Here is a 22,577-nt window from a genome sequence, read left to right on the forward strand (position 1 = left end):
CCACAACCCCAAAAGGGATTAAGCAGCTTTAGATGGATGAATCCACAAGGGCCAATCAGATAACCAGATGTGTGAAAGTCACAAAATTCAAATAGTTCAACAGGAGAAGGTGTAACCCTTGTGCTATCCTAAGCACTTTAACGTTGGGAGTTGGGTCATCTAGACCCACTATACAGTGCTCTGAACCTTTTTTCTTCAATTATTTGTGATCTTCACTGGTGTCCATGGATTACATGAAATCTTTCCACCTTTATCCACCTTTGTCATGGTAGGGAGAACACGTCAATACAAGGGTGGGGTCATCTAAGATAGCAAAAGGGTTAAAAATACTCAAATTCTTGTGAGTCTGTGTGCGGCCCTCCTGTGAGCGGTTCTGAGGATCTCATAATTGGAGCTGAATCAGCATATTTCCATCAACCACAGATCACATGAAAGCTTCTGACATCTGATGTTGATTGACAAACACAGAAAACGGCTAAACAGGTTCTGTTTTTAATCAGAGCTCCGCCCCGTGTCTCTCCTCCTCGTCTTTGTCTGCCAACATGTCACCGCCGGTATTTACCCTTTCAGTAAAGCAGGCAACACCTTATCTCCGCCACCACAGCTGGCCCAATTTTAGGATTAGTGAGGTTTCAAGGCAAACACCGCCAGTTCCAGGAAGTCCCTGCAGCCCAGAAACCAGAGTCAACAACTACGACTGAGTAAATGTTTGCCGTGTCGCGCTGAGTCTGATTCAAAAGTCAGACTAAAAGGTGTCTTAGACAGAGAGAGCTGGCACGCATCACTCCAGCTTTATTCACAGAGCTGACATTAACGCCATTTCAACTCATCTCTGTCAGAAACAAATATTTTTTAAATGTGTTACATGATCATGTTAGTTTCAAAAAGCATCAGAAGGCATTTTTACTCCCTGAAGAATCAGATTTCTGTCTAGATTTGATGATAACGCTGCATGCTTTGTTCTGAATCTCATTAGAGCATTTGCAAAAATAAACCTAGAGGCTTCAGCTCCCCTGCCACAAATGCACCCAACAGCTTCGTCTCAGAGCGTCTGACACACATCAGAAAACCGCAGCTGCAATAAACCAGTAATGTTCTGACGAACGCGCTGAGTTCCGGTTTTCTCACATCTTCAGGTTCTGTGGGATCTGCTGCTTTGAGGGGTTCATGTGACCTATGAGACGTCGCACGCCTGTGATGCTGCACGGCACGCGCTGTGGTTTCCCTGTTTTACATGTTGAATCCAGAGTCCTGGGCTTTTTTCCTGACAGTTACCCAAACAGACAGGTTGACACAACAATGTGATCCTTTCATTTGAAGAGACCAGCACCAAAGCGACTTTTATGTAGGTTATAAAACATGAGAACTGGATGAGTGAACTCACAATAGTGAACAACCTCCTTCCTTCAGTTAGAGCATTAGAGAAGGGGCGTGGCTGTCTTCCAACATGACAATGACCTAAAGCACACAGCCAGGAGAATCAAGGAAGGGCTCCATAAGAAACAGAACAAAGTTCTGGAGAGTTCTAGCCAGTCTCCAGGCCTCAACCCAATAGAAAGCCTTTGGAGTGAGACTAAACTCCATGTTTCTCAGCAACAGCCCAGAAACCTAACTGATCTAGATGAGATCTGTGAGGAGGAATGGGCCAAAATCCCTCCTGCTGTGTTTGCAAACCTGCTGAAAAGATACAGGAAACCTTTGACCTTTGGAATCCATTGACTGTATATATAACTGGACAGAGTGACCCCTCCCTCCTTGAGTTTCAAACAGGAAGTACCTGCTGGCTCCAAGACGCCAAAATCCCATAGACTTCTATGGAGAAACAAACAGCTGTAAGTCAGTCATTCTATTGGTCAGAAGAGCCATTCTGGATCGGAATCCTTTTTTAAACATATTCTTGTTAATCCTATTTTTTTCTTCATAGTATTTTTCTTTATTGCAAGTCATTAAAGGTTAGAAATTGACCAATCAGATGCCTCAGTAAAAGTATGTAGTGTCCATTGGCCCCCACCTTAATGTTTGTTCATGTAATGAGATTTCCAGATTTTTTTTAGATGTCTCTCAAAGTGGACATGCAGTTTAAATGTCAGACCCCTCCATGATTTCTAAATGGGAGAACTTGGAAAATCACAGGGGGTTCAAATACTTATTTGTCTCACTGTATGCAGATGAAACAACTATATCAGTCTCCTAGGTTAGTTCAGGTTGGTAATACGCTGCAACAGGAGCTATTGGTAGAGAACAACATGTTTGGAAGAGCAAGTCTATGTTTTTGGGTTCAAAGAATTCTGTCAATGAAGACCAAATGCTGCAAATTCTGAACAAGTTAAGGACTTAAACTCTTGGGTATAACATGAGCATGAGCCACGTATATAAGTAACATTGTTAATAAAATGTGTAGAACATTTCAATAATAAGGCTACTGTTACGGGGAATCAAGATGACCCAAATGCAGGAACAGAGAAGCAAGTGAAGTGAGGAGAATTATTTAATATGACTAAGAAATCCTCTTCAATGAACCAAGCCAAGTAAACCAGGAACATAGTGAAACAAACAGAAACTACACTGCGACACACACTGCTGAAACAGGTGAGCTTAAGTAATACAAGAAACCAATGAACTAAATGCAAGCAGCTGTGGACAACCTCAGGAATGACAGGAGGTGAGGAGGAGTCCTCCAGGAGCCACAGCCAATCTACACACACAAAACAAAGAGAAACTGACAGACTGTAACAGCTACGTTCACACTGCAGGCTGAAACAACCCAATTCCGATTTTTTTGACCCTATGCGACCTGTATCTGATCTTTCATGACAGTCTGAACGACACAGATCCAATCTTTTCAAATGCGACCCAGGCCACTTGGGTATGTGGTCCTGAATCCGATACATATCTGATCTTTTGAAATGCGACCTCCTCGTCTGAATGGCCAGGCCACAGGTATCCGACCCGTACGTTATTGATACTCTAAAAACTTCATAATTCTGCGTTGAAGTAGGCGGGAACGAGAATATAAACATCAATTATGGTGGACGACACTGCTGAGACCAGTCAGTGGAAGGGAAGCGAGGTCACCGATTTGATTAATATTTGGGGTGACAGCTCTATTCAGTGTACTGTGTACTCCTTTTTACTGATTGGACCATGAGTCTGGAATAAATTCTATCTTTATCTATATTTTATAGACTTTATCTATATCTATATTCTGTCTGTCTGTCTGTCTGTCTGTCTGTCTGTCTGTCTGTCTGTCTGTCTGTCAGTCAGGCCAAACTCGAGGGCTCTTATCGCAACCAGGTGGTTTTTGAAGAAATTTCCAGCGAAACGGCCGAGCGTGGTGTTGAACCTTTCCCGCGATGATATTTTTTTCCCCTTTCCGACCGTGGTCAGAAGCGCGGGGGAACCAAAGGCAGATCCTCCTTCGGGGTTCACTTCCCCGTTCAGACCCTCAGATTCTCCAGAGCGGGTTAATCAAGAGTCAATAGCGTTTATTCTGGGGAAGCCTTCTTCTATTGTCGTTCTCCTTCCTCCGTAACACACAACATTAATGCGCACTCGCAGCACACTTCCTCTGCCCCCTCTCACTCCCTCCAGCACTGCACGCGCTCTCTCCTCTCTCTTACAGACGCGTGCGGTCCCAGCACATTTACATCCCCATTTCACAACAGTGGGTACAGACGATCCTGGCTCCAATGCCTTCTTAAAATGAGAAGATTTTTATTGTGCTGGCTCCATTGTGAAAATAAATGTAATAATGCAAAAAGAGCTCCACTGTTGACAACACTGTGATTGACATCCATTGTTAACGTTTCGCAAACAACTTTCGCAAACAACGAGTGACGTCGTTCACCGTTGAGTAGTCTTCTACGCATGCGGGTCACTTCTGGGTCATTTCACGTTCACACAGGAGATCAAAAAATTCGCATTTAATTGGAAATGTGAAAGGCCTTGCAAAAAAATCTGAATTTTTCAAAAAATCGGAATAGAGCATTAAGCCCTGCAGTGTGAAAGTAGCCTTAGATGCAATGCTAATTTGGTTAAGAGAAACAAGAAGAAAAACACCTTAAGAAACTTCAGAATAGAGCTGCAGACTGATTCTACGTTGTCGTTTTAGAAATAAAATCCACTGGATGTTGAGGCCAAATTCTGACCCTACCATCCGAATGTGGCAGCAGAAATGGAGACTCATCAGACCAGACAATGTTTTTCCATCTTCCATGGTCCAGTTTTGGTGGGTATGTGTGAATTGTAGCCTCAGTGTCATGTTCTTAGCTGACAGCAGTGGTACCCGGTGTGGTCTTCTGCTGCTGTCCATCTGCCTCCAGGTTGGACCTGTTGTGTGTTCAGAGATGCTCTTCTGCAGACCTCGGTTGGAACCAGTGGTTCTTTGAGTTCCTGTTGTCTTTCTATCAGCTGGAACCAGTCTGACCGTTCTTCTCTGACTTCTAGCATCAACAAGACATTTCTATCTCTAGAACTGCTGCTCACTGGATATTTTATAGAGATGGATGTGGGTGAAAATCCCAGTAAATCAGCAGTTTCTGAAATCTTTGGACCAGCCCTTCTGGCACCAACAACCATGCTATGTTCAAAGTCACTTCAGTCACCTTTCTTCCTCATTCTGATCCTCAGTTAGAACCGCAGCAGATCTTCTGGACCATGTCTACATGTTTACGTGCATTGAGTTGCTACCATCTGATTAGCTGATTGGAAATTTGCGTTAACGAGAAGCGGGACAGGTTTGCCTGATAAAGTGTCCGGCAACTGTGTAGGGCAACAGTATGAGATCACATGTTTTGAAGGAAAAAGATTCATCTCATACTTATGCCAGTAATTGTGCTAAAGTTTGGTACCTTTCTGTTTGCTACAAGCACAGCAGACAATTACATCCGGTGTTGAATGGCGTCCAGACTGTATCACTGGCCTCTCCATCATGCAGACCTCTCTCTGAATGGTTTGTTTGACTTTAGAGGCGAAGCCTCTAGTGATGGCCACGTAATCCTCCGTACACAGAGGAGGATGTGCATCAGGCATCTGTCAGCGGATGAAACAATGGGCCACCCGCCAGCAGATCATGTCCTGTTTGATAAGAAGAACAGCCTCCAGTCTGGCACCAGTGACCAGCACACACAGAAAAACAGATGAGCTCAGGTGTGTGAAGCCGACTTCCTACTTGTTGAATAGATTATTGGCTTCATCCGTCATTTGGGTTTGCTGCACCAAGAGATCAACAGGACCAGGATCTCAACATGTATTCTGAAAGTGACTGGGAGCCAGTTTAAAACGGGGAGATGTGTGCTCTTCTGTTTGTGCGAGTCAAAAGCCCGGCAGCAGAGTTCTGGACCGGCTGCAGGCGGTTCAGCTTCTTCTTGTTCAGACAATTGAAAAGGCTGTTGGAGGCATGGATTGTCATCTCTAGTTCACGTTTACAAACTATGGATTTGAGTTGACAGAGGCTGTGCTGCTGGAAGCAACAAATCTTTAGGAACTCTTTAGACTTCATCAAACACAACTCCAAGGTTTGTCAGGCTGGGTTTTCCCAAATGGCACATGTCACATAGTTGACGTTTAGTGGCAGGGATTGCCCCGTCTGGGGCAATAATCAGTGTTTCTGTTTAGTCAGAGTGTAGCTGAAGGCAGTTGATGAAGGAGGTCAGTTTTGTGGGTCTTAGAGGTTAGAGGTTTTTTTTAACCTTGTGCTATCCTAGGCACTTTAACATTGGGAGTTGGGTCATCTAGACCCACTAGACAGTGATCTGAACCTTTTTTCTTCAATGATATGTGATCTTCACTGGTGTTCATGGATTACATGAAATCTTTCCACCTTTATCCACCTTTGTCATGGTAGGGAGAACACGTCAATGTAAGGGTGGGGTCATCTAAGATAGCACAAGGGTTTAAACATGTTCACGTCAAAAGCCTCAGAGAGGACCATCTCTGTACGCTTAACCACGGAACTCCGTCGAGGTTGACTTGTTTCAAAACATATTCTGGCCTCACTTCCTCACTGAATGATTCCTGCTCAGTTCTCAGAACTGAAAGGTTTTGTCTGCTGCAGCTCACAGAGCCTCACTTCATCAAACCCAAAGCAAACAATCACAGGTTGTTCAGCAGCTGCTTTACTAGGAAAAGGTGACTCGTATGAAAGCCTGGGAGGGCACTGTGCAGAAGGCTCACACTGAATTACAGTTTGAAGCCCTGCACAGATCCGTGTTTCTTCCTCTTCACATGCTCACTCCCCTCTCCTCCTCCTCCTCCTCCACGCCCACTGCTAACCAAAAGCCTCTGAGGCTGTGAGAACGCCCCACTCCTTCATCTGCTGCCTCGCCACTGTCACTCCTCTGCGATTCCTCCAGCCAGCGGTGAGTGATTTCATCCTTCTTTCTTCAGCAGGCCTCTGTGCAGGAAACTTCAGAACCGGCAAGACCAATTGGCTCTTTCCTTCATGGCTGCTGCTGCTGCATGCTCTGACTGGTTTCTGGTGCGGTTTGGACATTTTAAGAGAACATTGTTCCAGACCTGAGTGTTATGCAATACTGACACACAACCCCCCCTCCACAGAAGACACAAACCACACAGGAGCTTTGCTGCTTGAAAGTCAAAAAGGTTTAGAGTTTTGCAGAAACTTTCTGGTCAAATCAGAGACGTCTTTCCTGCTGTCGTCTTATAGTTCTGCAGCTAAGAGTCGCTTTAAGTTCCTAACATCCCTGCAGCTAATATCCTTCATGCTGGGGGGGGCGGGTTTGTCTGGGAAGTAGCACTCATTGATTTCTTACAGGAAGTCCATTTGGCGCTCTCTGACCTCTCTGAGAAAAATGCTCTTTGCTAATGCAGCTTAACCAGAGAGGATCACATTGTGATGTTACCCCACAGCAGGGCACGGAGGGACCGGGGCAGAGAGGGAGCGGGGCAGACAGGGAGAAGGGCAGAGAGGGAGCGGGGCAGAAAGGCGTGTCACGTCTGCAGCCATCCTGTTGAGCTTGTTGTGGAAAACTGCAGCAGAGATTCAGGAAAATGGTCAGAGTCAGAAAAGCGGAGCTGTTTGCTCTAAACACAATTTCCTTAATGATAATGACAAATAAATGAGTCTTGAAAACGCGACTTAAGCCGGCTTCTCTGCGTTTATGCTGCCCGCTATCATGTTTATTTAGACAGAGATTAGATGTTTTCTGTGATTACGCTTCAAAAATGACGCATCAGTTTAGAGGTTTGATAACGCAAGTCTGACTAATACTAAAGTTTTAAATTTAAAGAAAGAAAATAACATTCAGCTCATTGATCACTGGCTTTTTAAAAATAAGTCTTTAACATTTTTTAAATGTTTTTATTTTGAAAATATAAAATCATAAATGTGAATTGATCGATTGAATCCTTGGTTGTTAGGTTACCACTCTTTGTTTTCTGATGCTAAAATAGTCAAATCTCATGTAAACACGCCAAATCAGCAAAAACATAAGACGATGTGACTCATCTGCATTGAAGCAGAGAATAAAGGGAAGGCCGCAGCAGACTGAGTGGAGCAGCAAGCGGAGCGTGGAGGGAGGAAGTGGGGTTCCTCTTCTGACTTACGCTCTTCTTCAGCCGAAACACTAATGACTTCCTCTGTCAGTAACTTTCTCTGGTCTGACTGCTGTTTCTTCGCTGTTCTCCCCGCAGCGCCGCCATGGTTCATCATCAGGAATTTGAAGGTGCGGGGAAGGAGCCCGGCCTGCAGGTCTGGCGTATCGAGAACTTGGACCTGAAGCCGGTCCCCAAAAAACTGTATGGCAGCTTTTACACCGGAGACGCCTACCTGCTGCTCTTCACCACCGCAGCTCCATCCTACAACATCCACATGTGGCTGGGTAAGACTCAACCAGAGCATCAGCTTCCTCTTGCCAAATACATTTTGCATATGTCAAACTGAAATGCTAACCAACTGACTTCAGGGAAGAGCGTTTCCTTTTCAAAATTTCCTTTTAAAAATCCAGGACTTTGGTTGTATTTTAATTTTTCCAACGTACAGAAAGGCTTCTCGTCTGCGGCTGGGCTCTGTTTTCTCGCCATCAGCACCAGTTTTGAAAAAAGCAGGCGTCAAACGGAGCAGCGGGTGACTCATGTGGAGCAGGTCGCTGCACGTCTAAACTGTCTGACAGAAGACGCTTAGCAAAGCTGCACTACTGCGTAGAGATGGTCATACTGTTTTTGGAATCACAATGTTTCTATGTGTGGAGCTACACGTGTTGTGGATACTGTGAGCCATGATGTGGGCACTGTAACGAGAACGGGGAACACACAGAAAGATCCTTCAGAAACCTCAGAGGGTTTCTTGGGTCCATAAGGAGATCGATGTTGTTCGCAGAAACGTCTATCGTAGATACATGTCTCCCTTTTCCTAACTGCAGAATATTTATAATCTGTCTCCTAATCTCTGGATAAATATATCAGCTTTTTACTGCGCCACTGTTTTTATTGATTTACTGTAAATCTTTTTCACTTCAACAATCTACTATTGTTGACAAACCAGTTGAGATTTACTCGTCAGCAGACACTGTTGGGTAGAACCCAATGTTTTGGCTTTCACAGAAACAAATCCACACCTATATGCCACAAGCATATAGGTGTGGTTGTTCTGCAGGGTAGAACGTTTTTCAACGCATCACCAGCTTGGATTTGGCTTTTCTGCATCTGCTCCATTCACCACAACAGATACAGAAAAGCCAAACCCAAGGTCCAGCTAAGTAATGACAGGTTAGTCGTCTTCTCGCTGTCGTCACCAAGTCGCACCCGTCTGAGGCTGAAGCTGCCGACACAGCGGGGGGGTTTAAAGGCGGAGTCCAACCAGTGACCTGAGAGCGGTTTGCTGTCTGCAGGTGACGAGTGTTCACAGGATGAGAGCGGAGCGGCGGCCATCTTCGCCACACAGATGGATGACTTCCTGGGTGGGGGGCCGGTGCAATTCAGAGAAGTGCAGAACCATGAGTCCAACGCCTTTCTGGGCTACTTCAAGTCCGGCATCAAGTATCAGGTAACTTCACCAGCAGAAACGGGCAGCCCACACAAAAGCAGACCTTTGGCAGGCGGGTCAGCTGGATGACTGTTTCAAAAACATCACAGTCACCACTGGAAGGGTCTTTAAAAAGTCAGATAATTATCTTGTTCTATAGAAACTTCTGCCAGAAGAAAACGTGAAAATAAAGAAATAAAACCCATGAGTTTTCAGGTAACTGGAGGTATCACATTAGATCTTCTGGGTTCCTACTGGTGCCTCCTGCCACTAGAGACAGGTGAATAGCAAGAAGTGAGGCATGCATGTCTACAGAGAGACATGACTGGACAGACTTCTGATGGGGGGGAGGGGGGTCGCATTGTCCATCTGAGTCTGAGTGCTGCTGTCACACACTCAGCATGAACTCCTTAGGTGGTTTACCATCCATCCAAAAACTAAAATACAGGTAAATGACCATGACTGAACCACTTCAAAGGTTGGAGTTCAGTCTGGGTAATGAGTTTCTACCTGGTGACCTTTGCCTCTTAATAAAGCTGGTGAGGCTGAAGGTCAGGGCCTCTGCGCTGATTCGCTCGCTGGGTGTGTCGCCAGCACTACAAGAGAGCAAGGAGGAAAAACCACACACCTACAGTGGGTCGTCTGCTTCTCATTGTCCTGAACCCCCCTCCCACCAAGCTTGGCTTTAGCTGAACATAATTAACCAAATTCTTCCTGAGTTTCTCCCAGAGAGGCAGATTCTGTTCCCCTCAGAGGAAGCACAGAAACTCGCTGTCAGGGGGAAGCATGCAGGCGGACGACCAGCAGACCGTGAACGTGGTTCTCACTTTGGCCTCAGCGCTTATCGACACGCTTTTTTGAGTCTGGCTGCTGTTTCTCTGACCTTAGCCCCCCTTTAGGGGTGTTTTTTATGAAAGCTATAAAAGAATCAAGCATCTGCAGCTCTTTTTGAGCAGCATGTCGATTCAGAGAACGTTATTTCTGTCTAGACAAACAGCAGCAGACCACGGCGTTGTTTGCATGGCATGAACTCGCTCTGCCCGACAGCTTCGCTGAAGTTCCTGAGCCACGGTCACGGTGCTGCACAGACTAGAATCGTCATTGTGGTGCTCTTCTCTATATTCAGTTGTGACCCGTGAAATCATTAACAGGTTTTAGTTCCGTTTTGCTGGATCATGGATGGCCTGCATGAGGCTTTGTAGGACCATAAAGGTGTATTTTTAGGATGATTGGCTGTGAGAAGCACTGATCAGCAGAGAATCAGCAGCACATAGAAGTGGACAGCAGTCGTCATATTTGCAGGTATCCATGACCGAACCTGGATGAACGGATCCTTCTCTTCCCGTCTCACAGCAGCTGGGTTTGTCTGCATTGAGGCCAGAGCTCTTTTGTTTTGGGCAGCCTGACTATTGATTGTTTGAACGTCTTCTTATGGTCATGTAGTGCAGAAATGGAGGCAGCTGTCCTCTTCACTGACAGTGGGGTACATTTGTAAAATATTGCTCGGCCTGGGGCTGCTGGGAGCTCAGCTCTGTTAACCCTATAGAACATCAGGGTTAACAAAAGGTCAAAGGTCGTGGATCTGCACAGAGAGAGGAACTTAGATTCCTGCATTTACTGAATGGATAGATTTGCAGATTTTGTGGCTTTGATGTAGAGAAATAAGTCTTTCCTGAGTGACGTCTTCCTTTGATCACATCACATTATTGTAAATTGAACTGATTCCTGAGAGTTTTTCTATGCAAAAAATGTATTTGATATAAAGATGTAAGAGAACACCTTCTAAATGTGGCCTTCTGTTGCAGAAAGGGGGCGTGGCCTCAGGCTTTCAACATGTGGTCACCAATGACATGAACGTGAAGCGCCTACTACAGGTCAAAGGTCGCAGGGCCATCAGAGCCACAGAGGTGGAGATGTCCTGGTCCAGCTTCAACAAGGGAGACTGTTTCATTGTTGACCTGGGAAAGGTGAGCTAATGATGACGGGTAACGGGGCAGTAATGGTGACAGGTAACGGTGCAGTATTGATGACAGGTAACAGGGCAGTAATGATGACGGGTAACAGGGCAGTAATGATGACAGGTAACGGGGTAGTAATGATAACAGGTAACAGGGCAGTAATGATGACAGGTAACAGTGCATTAATGGTAACAGGTAATGGGGCAGTAATGATGACAGGTAACGGGGCAGTATTGATGACAGGTAACAGGGCAGTAATGATGACGGGTAACGGGGCAGTAATGATGACGGGTAACGGGGCAGTAATGATGACGGGTAATGGGGCAGTAATGATGATGGGTAACAGGGCAGTAATGATGACGGGTAACGGGGCAGTAATGATGACGGGTAACGGGGCAGTAATGATGACGGGTAACGGGGCAGTAATGATGATGGGTAACAGAGCAGTAATGATGACAGGTAACGGGGCAGTAATGATAACAGGTAACAGGGCAGTAATGATGACAAGTAACAGGGCAGTAATGATAACAGGTAAGAGGGCAGTAATGATAACAGGTAACAGGGCAGTAATGATAACAGGTAACAGGGCAGTAATGATAACAGGTAACAGGGCAGTAATGATGACAGGTAATGGGGCAGTAATGGTAATGGGTAACGGGGCAGTAATGATGACAGGTAAAGGGGCAGTAATGATGACGGGTAACGGGGCAGTAATGATAACAGGTAACAGGGCAGTAATGATAACAGGTAACAGGGCAGTAATGATGATGGGTAACAGGGCAGTAATGATGACGGGTAACGGGGCAGTAATGATGACGGGTAACGGGGCAGTAATGATGATGGGTAACAGGGTAGTAATGATGACAGGTAACGGGGCAGTAATGATAACAGGTAACAGGGCAGTAATGATGACAAGTAACAGGGCAGTAATGATAACAGGTAAGAGGGCAGTAATGATAACAGGTAATAGGGCAGTAATGATAACAGGTAACAGGGCAGTAATGATGACAGGTAATGGGGCAGTAATGGTAATGGGTAACGGTGCAGTTATGATCATGGGTAACAAGGAAGTAATGATGACAGGTTACAGTGCATTAATGGTAACAGGTAATGGGGCAGTAATGGTGATGGGTAACGGGGCAGTAATGATGACAGGTAAAGGGGCAGTAATGATGACGGGTAACGGGGCAGTAATGATGATGGGTAACAGGGTAGTAATGATGACAGGTAACGGGGCAGTAATGATAACAGGTAACAGGGCAGTAATGATGACAAGTAACAGGGCAGTAATGATAACAGGTAACAGGGCAGTAATGATAACGGTTAACAGGGCATTAATGATCACGGGTAACCTCATCTGTAAACTGTGCCATACAAGACCATTTTCTTCTGCAGGACGTATATGTGTGGTGTGGCAGTGAGTCCAACCGCTTCGAGCGACTCAAGGCCTCTCAAGTCGGCATCGACATCAGAGATAATGAAAGGAATGGCCGGGCAAAGTTACACATGGTGGAGGAGGGGGCGGAGCCATCTGAACTGACAGAGGTAAAGCTCAGAAACGATCCGTCGTCCTCCTCGTCTGCCCTAACCTGCTGCTAAACATGAGGTCTGGTTCCCTGAACCCAAAGCGGAAGTTCATGTTAAAAGCTTTGTGGAGCACAGATCAGTGTGTGAGATCTGTTGGAACTAAGGCCGTCCCTGCAGAACTGGCTCTCCATCGCTGGTCTGTGATGTCTTTGTAGAGAGTGACTGGAGAAGCTTTCAACTCCAAACTTATAAACAGGAGAAGCCGACAAATGAGGAGGATCCCTTTGTGCTAAAGTCATTTTTAAGTAATTAAATCCTGCTGTGCAGGTTCTTGGACCCACAACCACCATCGCTCCCAGTACTCCAGATGATGACAAGGTGGAGGCTGTTAACAGGAACAACAGCGCCCTCTACATGGTGAGAAATCAAAGACACGCCATTAAATGTTTGCCAATGGAATTGCTTTAAACCCCCTGCAGACACAAAAAACCTGAAAAGCAGCATGAAGAGACGGGTCTCCACAAAGTTCAAGTGATAACGTGCACAACCTTCAGACTTTACACAGAATGTTGTAACAATCTGAGCCACGAACAATATCCATCTGTGTGCGTTTGAGAAGAACTCGCACAAAAAGATGCAGAGCTAGATTTGATAATACGTTGTTTACATGAACTATATAACTTAGTTGAGGTAAAGCAAGTCCCCATGCTGTCGTTTGTGTTTTCAGTCTAAGGTGGTTTTTTAAAAATCCTCTTTCGGATAACCTGGTGTCTGCTAAAACAGAAAACTCTGATATTTTTAGACACTAAGCTAGTGTGGTCTTGAAAGAAAAACACCTTCAATGAGGAATTTCTGGAGAAACTCACACTATGATGCTGTTCCTGACTCCCCCTGTCACTGTCCTGCTTAGATCTCAGATGCCTCTGGTGCCATGAAGGTGACAGTTGTGGCTCAGTCCAGTCCTTTCAAACAGGCCATGCTGTCTCCTGAGGAGTGTTACATTCTGGACAACGGCCCGGACAAAAACATCTTCGTGTGGAAAGGTGCCTCCATGATTTTCCTGCTGCTGTTCAGCTGCTGAGCAGAACCGTGTTTTTTAAAGTAATTTCTCTGGGACTCCAAACAGGCCCCAAAGCCAACGAGAAGGAGCGCAAGCAAGCCATGCTGGCAGCACAGCAGTTCATGAAAGATAAGGGTTATAGCCAGAAAACTCAGGTATGTTCTGACCTTCAGACAGAGGAGATGCTCGTCCAGTTTCGCTGAAGGAAGTCTTCCACTTGCAGATCCAGGTATTTCCTCAAGGAAGCGAGACGACCCTGTTTAAGCAGTTCTTTTGTGACTGGAGGGACAAGGAGGAGACCACGGGGCCCGGTAAGGCCTACACCATCGGCCGCATCGCCAAAGTGGAGCAAGTGCCTTTTGACGCATCAATGCTGCACTCAAATAAAGCCATGGCAGCGCAGCATGGCATGGTGGATGATGGCAAAGGCAAAGTTCAGGTAGAAAGTTGGGAAATCGAGCTGCAAACCAGCTCAGGGCCAGCTGTGTGACTCCTGATTGGCTTTCAGATCTGGCGTGTTGAGAATGGGGAGAAGGTTCCTGTGGATCCAGCCTCTTACGGCCTCTTTTATGGCGGTGACTGCTACCTCATCCTCTACAGCTACAGACAAGGGGCCCGGGAGCGGCACCTCATATACACCTGGTAAGTGGGGGGACATCACCCCAACAGGATGTGTTGGAGACACCAACGCAGCACACTGATGACACATGGATTTCTCTGTTAGGCAGGGGTTGAAGTGCACTCAAGATGAACTGGGGGCTTCTGCCTTCCTCACCATTCAGCTGGATGACTCCATGGGAGGGGCCCCAGTTCAGGTAAGACACGCAAACACAAATTAGAACTGAAACCAGAAGTCACAGTTCCATCCATCCATCCATCCATCTTCTTACCCTTGATTTCCATTTCGGGGTCAGAGGCCTGCTGGATCCAAAACCAGTTTGTGTTGGGCGAAGGAGGGGCAAACCCTGAACAGGTTGCCGGTCTGTTGCAGGGCTGCACACTCGCATGCAATTACATTCACCCCTAATGGCAGTTTATAGTTCTCAGTTAACCGATAAAGCATGTTTTTTAACTGTGGGAGGAAGCCAGAGTATCCGGAGAAAACCCACCCATGCACAGGGAGAACACGCAAAGGGCAGAACACGCCAACTCCACACAGAAAGGTCCTGAACCAGGGCCTCCTCGCTGTGAGGCGAGAGCGCCAACCACCACGCTACCATACAGCCCTAGCCACAAGGACAACACAATGAAAGGGGAAATATCTTCAAACAGTCAGGTTGGAATTGACAGGAAGACGTTTTTGATACGAGAACTCCAGAGGACAGAAGAGACTGAAAGCAGTTCTGGTTCAGCAATCCTTGAAGATAGAAAACGATCAGCTGCACTGTTTGAATAGAGGGGAAGCTCATGAGGTCGTAACTTGTGAGATCTCGAGGAACAGCATCACCAACCAGAGCAGGAGGCCAACAGGTTCTCCATTGCACTGGAAGGTGTTGGAAGGAGTGCATCAACCACAGAGGGCAGTGATATTGTTACTGACCTTTTTACTCCCAGAATTAAGAAACTGGAGGCAGAAGGCATTACAGCTGCATGTTCATTAAAGCGCACGTCTAACCTGATCTGAGGCTACGACTGGATCTACATTTGTTTTATTTTGTAACTATTTGGTTTACAAAGAAACAAACACTCAGACTATCCTTACGAATCCAGACACGTGTTAACTCGGAGCTTCTTGCGCTGGTACAAATATTCTTTCCCCTGTGGTTTTCTCAATCCGCAGGTGAGAGTGACTCAGGGTCAAGAACCCTCCCACCTGATGAGCCTCTTCCAGGGCAAACCTATGATCATCCTGAGTGGAGGAACGTCACGCAAAGGTGGTCAGTCGCAGGCGGGCAGCACTCGCCTCTTCCACATCCGCCAAAGCTCCGCCGGTGCCACCCGGGCTGTAGAGGTGAGCATGTCCGTGTGAAACAGGAAACAGGAGGCGCCGACACGCCTGACACCTGCCTCTGCTCTCATCAGGTGAACCCCACTGCCTCCAACCTGAACACCAATGACGTGTTCGTGCTGAAATCCCCCAGCGCGTTGTATGTGTGGAGGGGCAAGGGTGCGAGCGATGAGGAGGTGAAGGCAGCGAAGCATGTGGTCAACTTTTTGGGAGGCACTCCCAGCAATGTGTCTGAGAACAAAGAGCCAGGTGGGTGTCCAGAAACCGCTTTTTTAAAGCAGGGCTGTCAAACTCCAGACCCCGAAGACCGGCCTCCTGCTGGTTTTCCTGAAATCCTGCCTTATCTGTTGCTGATTACCTGGATCAGGTGGGTCTAGCCAAAAAGGAGCTTCAATGGCAGGTTGGTTGGAGACATGTTGGACATCGGCCTTCAGGCCTGGATTCTGACAGCCCTGTTTGAAATCAAAGGCTCCTCAGTCTTTGGCTATTTTACAGTGTAGACATGACAGAACTTTAAGGATCTCTGAGTGTCTGTGGCAGAAACGGACAAATTTTCACTGGTTTTGACTCCCAGATGCGTTTCCTCTCATCACTGAGATGGAGAAGCAGTGATTCAAAGAAAGCATCCATCACTGACACTGTGGATGTCTTGTTTGTGCCTCACAGCTGATTTCTGGTCTGCTTTGGGAGGCAAAAAGGAATATCAGACCTCAAAGAGCCTGCAGGGCATCATCAAACCCCCACGCCTGTTCGGGTGCTCCAACAAAACTGGACGGCTTGTGGTAAGTCTGCAAGTGAAATCCCGCCATCACAACTCCCTCCTTTTTCTAGACGTCTTCGTGAACACGAGTGAAGTGCAACTGTCTGACTTCAGGGTTCTTGTCTCTCTCAGGTGGAGGAGGTACCAGGAGACTTCACACAGTCAGATCTGGCCACAGATGATGTCATGATCTTAGACACCTGGGACCAGGTGAGACCAGCTTTTTAAAGTTCTTCTCGTCTTCGAGGACTGCTTCACTCATCTGTTTGTCTCTCCTCTTTCTAGCTGTTTATTTGGGTCGGTAATGAGGCCAATGAAGAGGAAAAGAACGGAGCTCCAAAAATAGGTCTGCTGCACCTCAAACTCAGACTTTTTACTGAATCTTACTGGATTTGACAGGAGTTTGAGTAAAGATACCCTGTGGAATTGAACCTGAATCACTTTAGCCTCAGGCTGTCATGTGGACTCGCTCTGTACAAGACAGTCAGATTCCAGACTTTAGACCAGACTAAATAATGCTTTCAGAGCTTTGAATGCCAATTGGAATAGTAAACTGGTCCATTGGAGCTACGAGGATGTTGTTAGACCGAACTCCAGTTGCTACTTCTGAGGTGTGATCAGGTCTGAGCATGTGATAGCATGATAGATGTGATAGCAAATGTCAGATTTTTCTCATCTCTGGACCTGTCACTTCCTCACCTTTTTCAGCAAAAGACTACGTTGATTCTGACCCTGCTGGTCGTCGGGGAATACCCATCACCACCATTAAACAGGGGGCGGAGCCTCCGACGTTTACTGGCTGGTTCCAGGCTTGGGATTCCAAGATGTGGGACACGGACCCACTGGAAAGAGTCCGGGCCCGTTTCTAAAAGTATATCTGCAGTCCCCTCACAAGATGACTTCTTAACCCTGCCTCTGCCTGGGTGACTGAAGGGCCGGTCATCACCACTATGCCTTGACCTTGGTGCCGTGTACTGGAAGTCATTCCATCACTAAACCATTCCAAACGCTTTATTCATTTTTTCTATTTAGAGGTTTTCGCCAACAAGTCATCTGTAATGCAAATAAAAATAAAGAGCTGGAGGATTTTACTTGTTTCTGTACTACGCTTGTGTTAGAGAAAATTAACTTCCCTTGCAGGTTTCTTGCATTAATGTCTATTTTCAATGAACAAGCTTGAACTAGACACCAAGCTTATGTGTCTGTCATGCTTTGTTCTCCTTGCTGGCAGCCAATGCAGAGACCGCATGCTGCAATTTGGTCATTTTTTCTTTGTGAGTTTGGTTTTGCACAATAAAAAAGTTTGCCTCTTAGGTCTCTGACTGTGGGTGATAATGTTGCAGCGTGAGCATGAGGTTGGAGTGATGGAAAATCAACCTGTTTGTAGAAAAAAGAAAGCAAAATACCACAGCATTGTCATTGGAAAATGTCCAATTCCATCCCGGGTTGTTATGTTCATCATAAACGGGACAAAAACAAAGCAGGAGACCAGCAGGAGGGGGTGCAGAAATATCTGGAAAAAAAGCAGAACATTGATTTGTTACTGAAGTTATTTTGTTGGGAACTACGACTGAACACAAAACAACACAAGATAAACACAATCTAACAATTGGTTAATGTTGAATTAAATCATATACTTGTGTTTATATGATGTTTGTCTTACTATTCAAATACTTTTGCTGCTGCCATGTTTCCACATTTTATTGTAAAACTGTCATGGATGGTCTTGGCTCAGTTTAATGTTGACACAAATTCAGGTAGGAAAACATGTTTTTAATGGAAGGATTAGACATGGATGCAGGTGGGAAACAGAACTAAGAAATCCAAATAAAAAAAGCAACATTGATCAAAAAAATCCATTGAATTTCGTTCAACAATTCGTTGAATTTTTTTCAGGAAAAAAACAAAATTTCTGTTCTTTTTTGTCAGAATGCACAATTTTGTTTGTAAAAGTTGTTTTGTTGTTTTAAAGTCCCTCGTTTTCCAAACCTGGAATGAACATTTCACTCATGAATCTGTATCGTGGGTTTTGGCGCTGATTCCCTCGTGACTCACTTTGGAGAAAAGCCTTTGGGATCAAACAAACATCAGAGAAAGCCGACTCCCGGGTAAACTGGTTGCTGGCCGCGAGGCGCCAAAGTGTTTCCACCCTGCCAAACCTGGAACGGAGCAGGCGCGCGCTGCAGCAGGGGGAGCGGCACCCCTCATCTCCCCGCCCGTCGCCGGGAAGGAGGCTCGGTCACGTGATTTCGTTTTTTTTTCACTCCTCTGGAAGTTGGAGAGCAGCAGCGGAGCGGCCCAGCTCGTCTTCACAGCCGCTGTGGAAGCTGCCTCCTGTCTGCCGCGCTCCTCCCGCTCCGCCCCGTGCGGCTCACCTCCTCCGCCATGGCCGGAGCCATCATAGAAAACATGAGCACCAGAAAGTTGGTGATCGTGGGGGTGACCCTGCTGCTGTTCCAGGCGCTCGCCTTCATGGTGGGGGGGTTGATTGGTGAGTCTTTTCGCTCTTTATCACTTTCGCGGCGCTGTGTTTAGCTAACCTTCGTGTCCGCGCGGGCTAACACACGAAAGTTCGGACGTGTTGGTCGGGAAGCTTCCGTTACATGTGTTCGGGGACAGGGATCAGGAGAGCGGTACCGAGGCTCACCGAACCGGAACCACCACCTCCTGCGAGGATGGGGGTCGCTGGGGTCTTCATACCTGACTGAAGGTACTTTTTCAAGCCGTCGCTGCCTCAAACATTCCCTTTGATCCCCCCACCCCCACCCGTTGGTCCGCGCAGGCCCCCCGGCAGCATCTCCTTCTCACCCCCCCCCCTCCTCCTTAAATCACTGCCAGGTTGTGTTTCCTCCTGCTTTTATTCGCAAATACACAACTGTCCGTGAGAACACGCAAGGTGGAGGAGGGGCTGTCAAGTTTCCTCAGATCCACCTCAGCCCCCCCCTCCCAATGAATAGGCCTCCTCGGTTCTGCGGCTGAGATGGTTTTAATGAGGCTCCTTTGTGTTTGCTGGTGGCTGGAAGGCTGTGACTGTCAAAGCCTGCACACCACTGCGCATTCCCAGACTCCACACAAAGTCCTGATGCCAATGGACGAGACAAGACGGGGTGGCTCCAAAGTCCAAATGCGCCATATCCACAACGTGCAAGCAGCATCCAAGTAGTAGTGGACAAAGCAGCAACAGCTAAACAACTGCAAAACCGCAGCAGCAGCTCCTGCAATTTAGGAGAACAACCAACTGGAGTCGCATGAGCAGCATAAAGAAACAGCCTGTGGTCCGGACTATGGTTAGGACCAAAACGCAGCCGTCCCGTGTCTGGTGCTGCTGTCAGGGCACTCTGCGCCATTTGCGGCTGGACTCGGCTTACAAGCAGCCTGAAGGCCTGTTCACACCGGGACGAATTTCGCCGGCGATTTTCGCCGACGTTTAACGCCTCGTGACTAAACAAAGGGCACCAACGAGAGTGTGCACACCGACGCGAAAAAACGCCAGGCGTTAAAGCGTCAAAAAAAACAAACGCCTCGGGTTCGTTTTTTTTTTTTCGACGCGTCGCGTCGAAATCTACTCGACCAATGAGAACGGCGCTTTTGCTCACGTGTCTGGAGCTTCTGAAGTTACAGTAAAACACAACTTGGGGGCGCTCAAACACAAAACTGCCTTGCTGAGCACACATACCAGCGAAGAAGATAGACGCCAAGTAGCGTCTACACAGCCGCGAAGCAATAATGATGGACATTCTAAAATATCCCCGAACCAAGCACCAGTTGGAGCTAATGGTGCTTGAAATATTCATGTTTTCTTTGTTTGATTCTGACAAGCGCGTAAATACTTGCTCTCTTCTTCTGAGTGAAAAGCGACTTTAAGAAGCGTAAAGTTGCGCAGCGCCACCTTGTGTACAGGAGTATTTCTGTTTTACATTAAGCGCCATCTAATGTCAGGGAATGAAATTGCATGTTCACTCCACTCATCGTCAGCGAAAATCGCCTGGGTGTGAAAACGTGGCGAAAAACGCTGGCGAATAACGCCTGGCGAATATTCGTCCCGGTGTGTACGGGCCTTGAGGCTGCGCTCAACCTGGAACAGCTCTCAACTCTGATAGAGGGAAGCCCCCTTTATAAACCCTCTGCAGGTGAGCAGCTGCTGGAATCATTTTACTAAGATGCACTCCCCCTGCCAGACCAGCCCCCTCTGTTTAAATCAGCGGCTCAACAATTCACAAATTCAATTAGAACCATAACCAAAACTCAACAAAGCTGAGCAGCGTCGAATGCTGCACTCCGCAGAAGGAAAGTCTAACCCCCAAGAGTGCTCCTCATGGTCCCACTCCACTGAAAGAGAATGAAACGTTTTAAATCCTCAACAAACCACTGCAGGTTGGTTTTAGAGTAAAATCCTACTGATTATAATCTTTAAAAGTCAGATTTTACACCAAAACAGCCTATTTTCTCAACCCATTTTGCATTTTATTGTTTAAGTACAGGAGGAGTTCAATTCCATTGTTTTGATTTTATTAGAGCTCAAACTGGTGCATTATTAAGGGAATGTTTTTATTGATTGGCAGGTGGATGGGCCCTAGATTCAACCAGTCTCACTTTATAAGGCCTATATCATGCAAAAACAACTTCTTTAGCTTTTAAGTATATTATAATGTTAATTTCTTACTTAAAACAACCACAGAGTGGTATTTTGTAGGAGTGTAAGAAAAAATCGGCAAAATATCGCGATAGTTCATTTGGCGATACTTGTATCGATTCAAAATGCTGCCAGGACGATATTTTAATTATTTCTGAGCGTCTTTTAGTGTCTGACTCTTGTTGTCCACTTCACCCTCCGACCGCTAGTTGGCAGCAGAGCACACAGAGCCTCTTAGAGCAGCTCAACACCACACAAAACAACAGGAAGACTGCAGCCAGAGGCAGCTTGTTTCGTCGTTATGAGACATGAAATACTTAGTTTTTAGTTGGGATGGATACCACACAGAAACTCTGAGCCATGTTGCTGCCAGTAACATATAAAAAGATGGATTGCTGTGCTTGATAGCGGCTCAGATAAATAAGAGTGAAGCACGGCAGCGGCTAATAGGCTAATGCACTTAGCATCGGCTAAACTGCTATCGGCAAAGCGGGCCAAAGTTCTGCAGAACCTCCCAGCAATAGATTCTAGTTTAGCGACCTGATGAATCAGAGAGATGTGTACAACGCTCTGAAAAAAAGGCAGACATCGTGACGATCAACAGTAGTTTACTTCTGCGTGTGAGAAGCGTGGATGTTAAGGTGCAGCAGAGGCAGAGCAGACTGATATGTAAACAAAGCACTTTTGTCACATTAAAGCATCTTTCCTTCGTTCTGTCATGCTGCCCCATCATCACACTTTATTGTTTCTGGAAAGACCCCCCCCCCCCCCTATTTTTGAATGACGTTTCAGACTTAAAGCACTGGAGAAGCTACATTAAGCAATGTTGAAAATAAACATCATTTTATTTCCCCAATAGAAACTTATTGGTTAAGGCACATTCATTCTATGTTTTTTCTTATACTGTAATATATTTTGTTGTGGAAATCAGACAATGATGACTGTTCCCTTTCTATATTTTAACTTACCAAAATAAAAGCACTATGAATTTGCTTTGGTAAACACAACTTGTATATGAGATACAGTTGCAGTGCTTAACATTGTGATCATTAAATAAACAGAATTTGACCATTTTATTACAGTGGAAGACATTCAAATTCAGCTACAGTTTTTTCGAAGTCATATTTAAAAAAAAAAAAGAAAAGATGTTTCGGTAAAATATCGGGATACATATCGTATCGCCAGACCCTTGCCAATATACACCCCTAGTATTTTGATATATTCATTCATTTGTGAGTATTCCTCTAAAAACCTGCTCTCTTAGCACCAGCTCCTCAAAATCCATGAAAAAAGCAGCTTCACATTGTGACATCACAAAGTGAGGAACCCCCCCCTTCCAGGAAGTCTGCACTGCCAGCCCCGCCCCCATGCTAACACACATGCCCACTTTCTTCTTTGAGCTAGCAGTGATTGGCCAAAGTCTTTCCTATTCTATGAACAATATGAACATCCATCTTTGTAATAGTTCGGATGTTGTTGGTTATCGAGGCAGAAACGCAGACACACTGCTGACGCCGACTCTAGGATGATGTCATGAAATGGGCGGTATCCCTCAAGGAGAGAAAGGCGGAGCCTAAAGGCCCGTACACACCGGGACGAATATTCGCCAGGCGTTATTCGCCAGCGTTTTTCGCCACGTTTTTTGTGTTCACACTCAGGCGATTTTCGCTGACGATGAGCCGAGCGAACATGCAATTTCATTCCCTGA

At 46.2% G+C, this 22,577-nt stretch overlaps 2 protein-coding genes across 3 annotated transcripts in view; both read left to right on the forward strand.

The window, feature by feature from the left end:
• The first annotated feature begins 6,246 nt into the window (after window positions 1-6,246).
• LOC101159773 (gelsolin) lies at window positions 6,247-17,549 on the forward strand. Its single transcript, XM_011486136.3, has 17 exons — window positions 6,247-6,359; window positions 7,654-7,841; window positions 8,850-9,004; window positions 10,789-10,950; window positions 12,337-12,486; window positions 12,796-12,885; window positions 13,379-13,511; window positions 13,595-13,683; window positions 13,752-13,967; window positions 14,037-14,170; window positions 14,253-14,343; window positions 15,309-15,479; window positions 15,551-15,725; window positions 16,143-16,258; window positions 16,369-16,446; window positions 16,522-16,582; window positions 16,945-17,549. The coding sequence occupies exons 2-17, from the start codon at window positions 7,661-7,663 to the stop codon at window positions 17,103-17,105; spliced, it is 2,163 nt and encodes a 720-aa protein (XP_011484438.3). The 5' UTR covers window positions 6,247-6,359; window positions 7,654-7,660; the 3' UTR covers window positions 17,106-17,549.
• A 1,072-nt stretch (window positions 17,550-18,621) lies between these two features.
• The window catches only part of wls (wntless Wnt ligand secretion mediator), a 39,352-nt gene continuing 35,396 nt past the window's right edge, over window positions 18,622-22,577 (forward strand). For both annotated transcript variants that reach the window (XM_011486137.3, XM_004078653.4), the window contains exon 1: window positions 18,622-18,727. In XM_011486137.3, the coding sequence (XP_011484439.1) occupies window positions 18,622-18,727 (106 nt within the window). The remainder of the gene's footprint in view (window positions 18,728-22,577) is intronic.

Source organism: Oryzias latipes, chromosome 17 (genome assembly GCF_002234675.1).
Source record: "Oryzias latipes chromosome 17, ASM223467v1".
Lineage (NCBI taxonomy): Eukaryota > Metazoa > Chordata > Actinopteri > Beloniformes > Adrianichthyidae > Oryzias > Oryzias latipes.